At 34.0% G+C, this 2,462-nt stretch overlaps 1 protein-coding gene across 1 annotated transcript; it reads left to right on the top strand.

Moving 5' to 3' along the window:
- The first annotated feature begins 1,858 nt into the window (after window positions 1-1,858).
- On the top strand, window positions 1,859-2,206 carry LOC145293668 (protein GVQW3-like). The gene has a single exon (XM_080140043.1). The coding sequence runs from the start codon at window positions 1,859-1,861 to the stop codon at window positions 2,204-2,206; it is 348 nt and encodes a 115-aa protein (XP_079996169.1).
- The last annotated feature ends 256 nt before the right edge of the window (window positions 2,207-2,462 follow it).

Genomic DNA, 2,462 nt, shown 5'->3' with positions numbered 1-2,462 from the left:
GCCATTCCACGTTATGGACGTTGAAGTCACCACAGATGTGGATGTTAGCCGAGGGGTGTGCAGACAGGATGTGGTCTATTTTCTCAGATATGCTCTTAAAGATAGTAACTCCGATGTTGTGGGGCCGATAGAAGGCAAATATAAATGCAGTGCTGTAAGCAAGTGCAACCCGGAAGTACATATAAGGTAAATTAGGATCTTCTCTAGAGATATCCATGCCACATGCGAAGCCATCTTTGATGTAGGCACATATTCCATGCCCATGGCGATCTTGGGAGTCAGATTTAGATGTTAAGTTAGAGTATCCGTTAATTATGAACTCATCTACGGAAGTGGACGGCCCTATTCCAGTTTCGCTTAGAAAGAATATGTCCGGTGTCGTCTTCTGTAATTGGGTTTCAACCTCTGGAAGGTTGGAACGTAGACCCCTGATGTTGGAGAAGGAGACATGGTAGTAGAGGTCTACGTTAGAAGATGGGGTTCTAGGTTTATTTGAGGGTTTTTTTTAAATAACTTGATATGAGCCCAAAACAATAAATGTTAACTGGTCATAATAAAGGTCAAATTAAAAAAAATTGATCGCTTTTATTTTTGCTCAACATACACCTCCAAACACCCGAGCAACGCCAGGTTGAAATGCTAATATCTGTATAAATGCATTTTCTTAAGGAAATGTTCCCAAATCAATGGATTTCTTTGTGTGTTGATATTTGCTGGACCGCAAAGATCGTGGTGATATTACTTAGCCTGCACGCCCGCCTAATCTACACCCCTGCGATTCTTTTCTTGTTGGGGATATTTGAAGTCAAAATTATTCTTGGAGAATTAAAACGAGTTATTCGTTCTGAAATTGCTGCTATTCCACCCGAAATAATCCATCAAGTTATTGAAAACTTTAGTAAACATCTACAACCGCGTGTTAGAAATGATAGGAAACATTTGACCGATTTAATATTAAAGAGCGTTTGGCATGAAATAGCATTCTACGTACATTAAAAAACATATTTTTTATTATTATTTAACTGGCAACTGTGTCAGGTAATTTTGGAAACCCCTGTCTATATATAAATGTAGGGTTTTCTACTTCACAAGATGGCATCGAAAATATGTGAAGAAAGAAATAGTTAAGCGTTACAACTGGCCTTATACCTGTTAGCAAGAGCTGTGACATGCTGTTAAGATATCTGCTACTGGTAATCACAGTTTAACGTGATCTGGTCATAGACTTTCAAATTGCATTGAGAAAACACCTGGCACGTATAACAATAACGATGTGCTGTGAAATAGTTTTATTTTTGTATATGAGAGAATATCTTAACGCTTTTTTTTTTGAACCATGATAAATATAAAGGAACAAGTGATAAACTTTTTACATAAAATCGTTATAAATGGCGGAGAAGATATTTATTTCTTATCAAATATGTTTATTTTGTCATCTTATATTCGTGTATAAACGGTTTAATCAGAAGTAATTCAATACGAAAGAAAATCATTTAAAGAGTTCAAAATCATCGTTCACTTCTTTAGGATTGGACAACGATGACTGTTGTAATGTAATTTTTTTTTTTTAGTAGTATGAAATTATATTGATTATTGATTTTGGATATGGATTAGGGATTATATAAAGAAAATAAGCATATATGCAGCTAAACAGAGAGAGCATAGATGGTCTCTCTTAATCTTATCTACAGGGTGGTCAAAAAGTCAGGTAACATGTTAAAGGTAGAAAAAAACAATATGATCCATTATAATCTCTATTCGTTTAATATTATTTGTTTAAATATTTGAGTGTAATATATAAACTTTAATTTTAAATCTATGTGTTGTGTCATTTATATTCTTCTTTCTTTCAGGTATAATGGCCACCCAAAAGTTAACAACGCCGCAAAAGGTTGCTATTGTAAGATTGTACACTCAGTACAATAAAAATGCTGCTGAAACTGCTCGCCAGTTCTCTACATTGTTTCCTGGCTTTACTGTAACACGAAAGCATGTAATTAAATTAAATAGGAAATTTGATGAAACCGGTTCTGTTGTTGACTTACCTCGGTCAGGAAGACCAAGAACCGATCGGTCTGATGAGAATATTGCTACTGTCCAGGCAATTGTGAATGAAACCCCCAAAACATCATCACGAAATATGGCACGCCAATCAGGAATAAAAAGGGGAACAATTCTAAACATTTTGAAGAAAGATTTAAGTTAACAAAATAAACTTATTTCATGTTTGTTTCATTTTATATTTCAATGTATGGTACTTAAATATACGTGTATTGCTAATATCGTTTTTCTTTAAAATGTTACCTGACTTTTGGACCACCCTGTATATACTCGTATCTATCACGTACTTGCTCTCTTTTTATATGTGCATCTCTCTCTCCCTGTTGCAATTCTCTCTCCCTATATATATATATATATATATATATATATATATATATATACATATATATATATAATATAAA

This window comes from Euprymna scolopes, chromosome 15 (assembly GCF_053919585.1).
Source record: "Euprymna scolopes isolate OS-2025 chromosome 15, ASM5391958v1, whole genome shotgun sequence".
NCBI classification, from domain to species: Eukaryota; Metazoa; Mollusca; class Cephalopoda; order Sepiida; family Sepiolidae; genus Euprymna; species Euprymna scolopes.
The sequence above is the reverse complement of the archived record's forward strand: the minus strand, read 5'-3'. Positions and strand labels throughout refer to the sequence as shown.

Excerpts from the sequence above, each read along its gene's own strand:
- LOC145293668 (XM_080140043.1), top strand. The coding sequence starts at position 1,859 with ATGGCCACCCAAAAGTTAACAACGCCGCAAAAGGTTGCTATTGTAAGA.